The sequence below is a fragment of the Pteropus vampyrus genome, unplaced genomic scaffold (genome assembly GCF_000151845.1).
Source record: "Pteropus vampyrus isolate Shadow unplaced genomic scaffold, Pvam_2.0 Scaffold15, whole genome shotgun sequence".
NCBI lineage: Eukaryota > Metazoa > Chordata > Mammalia > Chiroptera > Pteropodidae > Pteropus > Pteropus vampyrus.
This window is the reverse complement of record NW_011888796.1, coordinates 12,713,464-12,715,770: the sequence shown is the minus strand read 5'-3', so window position 1 is coordinate 12,715,770 and position 2,307 is coordinate 12,713,464. Positions and strand designations below refer to the sequence as shown.

The window sequence follows — 2,307 nt, the reverse complement described above, 5'->3', positions numbered from 1 at the left end:
GACAAAATTTTGCAGAATGAATTTGTTGAAAAACTGAATGAAGTAAAATCTGCAAAAAGAATAATATAAGGCCTTACTTATATATATGATTTGGCTAGTACTTTACTATTTCCTTCTAATAAAAATTTGATAAGTTATGATATATAATGGCATTGATTTGATAATATTATGGGTTCTTTGATACTTGCAAAATGTATCAAAGATATCTGGAAAATGTAACGCAAAGTATCTTAAGTTTAATAGATAGTAATGAAGTATGTTAAGCTAATTGTCATTTTTAAAGGTCCTAAAATTAATTCTCAAATATCCAATCCATTTTTACATTGGGCATTTTAAATTTCTCTACCAAGAGTAGATTTACAATTAATACACAAATAGTTATTTAATACCATTAATACGGCAGTGAGACATCCAAAATATGTCTACTATGTTTACATTCTTTTTACTTTAAATCTGCTGGAAAGTAGCTATTAAAACTACTTAAGAACATTCCTTTTGAATACACATTTTTAATGCTCCAGACTTAAATTTATTTATATTGCTTAGAAATTCAAATATCTTTTTCAACTCATATTTTAATTCGGTTCTATTTTCTGAACTCAGATTTGTTCTAGGTCAGCGGTCCCCAACCTTTTTGGCACCAGGGACTGGTGCTCCTATGAGAATCTAATGCCTGATGATCTGAGGTGGAGCTGAGGCTGTGATGCTAGCGCAGGGGAGAGGCTGCAAATACAGATGAAGCTTTGCTTGCTCACCCCTGCTCACCTCTTGCTGTGCAGCCTGGTTCTAAAAAGCCACAAACTAGTAGTGGTCTGCGGCCTGGGGGTTTGGGACCCCTGTTCTAGATAACCTCCTCTCATCTTTTCATGCTGTGGTTACTTCTGCACTCTCCTCTGTATCTGCCATCAATTCTCTTCTGTTTTGCTACTTTCAAATTTATCTTAAACAATTTCTTCTTTCAGGAAGCTTTTCTACTGATAATCTATATTACCTAAGTTTAGAAGAAGATAGTTTAGGAAAATTTGTATAATATGAAAATATCATACTTCCAGAAGTTAAAGATACACCCATAGGTATAGGTGAGAATTTTGTTTTAATTTTTTTAAATTTCAAATAGAACCCATAATTTTCAAAAAAAAGATCACAATCTTAAAACAGGAAACAGGGAGGGAAAAGAGAAAAAAAAATTACTCATAAGGATGGGGTAGAATTTTTCAGTAATGAATAAAATAATAAAAGAATGAAAAATTACACTAAATTGGATATTTACTCTGGTCTTTCAATATTATCAATAAATACATAACACCTCTCCCCAAAGTAGCAGGTATATCTAAAAAAAGGAGCTAATTACTCATGATTACTTCCTAATATTCTTCTCATTAGAGCTAATTTATATCAAACAATGAACAAACTTGCCATCAATTTTTAATAATGAGCCAAGAGTTCAAAAACTCAAGTAGAATGAGGACTGAGGACTGTGAGAGGTATATAAAAAAATAATTTTAATGATACAATTAAGGGGTATCCTTGACATTAAAATTGATTATACTCTATAGACACTTTAAACTGGCATATTTTAAAACCACTTTATATTAATGGGAATGTTTCAAAATAGGTCATCCAAGATTTTCTTTATATTCTGGGGGATGGGGATGGGAAACGCATGCATCTTGAGCCTAAGGGAATAACTACATAAAATTTGTTACTAATGAAATAATTCTAACCTAATTAAAAGGTAAATATCTAAGTAAAAGCACAATTGGAAGATTCAAGTGTAAAATATAATTTTTCTTGTCTTTGTGGTTATAATTCAAGTATTTTAACACTAAATTGGACATTAGGGTTAACATATGATTCTTTTCTCCTAGAATGTATTTTGCAGCACCAAATGTGTCTTACTGCACATTCAGTGCTTGAATACTTTTCCACATCTATTTTACTGAATAGATGACATTACACATGTGAAAGTACTGTGCATTTGATCAATTAGAGATGTTGGTGATTATTCTTACATGTAGAGAAAGGAACTTAGCAGCAACCTTGCAGTTTGTTCCATCTTTGATAAGTTTGATTATTCAAGAAATTACTTAAAGCAGAGAATACTGCACAGGTCGGCTAGAAATAGAGTTTACATAGTCATAATAAAATACTGAATAATGATTTAACCAAATCCATGACAACCACAGTTGAGAAGATGGGGAGACAAAGTAAAAAAGTATGTGAACAGGGTGAGAAAAGGAATAAAAGAGAGCTAAATATTCATCTTTCACAAGACCAAAAGCCAAGTTTATTGGAAATAGGAAGATC

At 31.5% G+C, this 2,307-nt stretch overlaps 1 protein-coding gene across 2 annotated transcripts in view; it reads right to left on the bottom strand.

Moving 5' to 3' along the window:
* Positions 1-2,307, bottom strand: part of TXNDC16 (thioredoxin domain containing 16) — a 71,277-nt gene that overhangs the window by 64,361 nt on the left and 4,609 nt on the right. Inside the window, exon 1 of one of the 2 annotated variants that reach the window (XM_011385448.2) lies at positions 766-991. The exons of the other annotated variant lie outside the window; for it this stretch is intronic. Coding sequence (XP_011383750.1) covers positions 766-860 — 95 coding nt within the window. The 5' untranslated portion in view covers positions 861-991. Of the gene's footprint in view, positions 1-765; positions 992-2,307 lie in introns of those variants that run through there. 2 annotated transcript variants of the gene reach the window in all.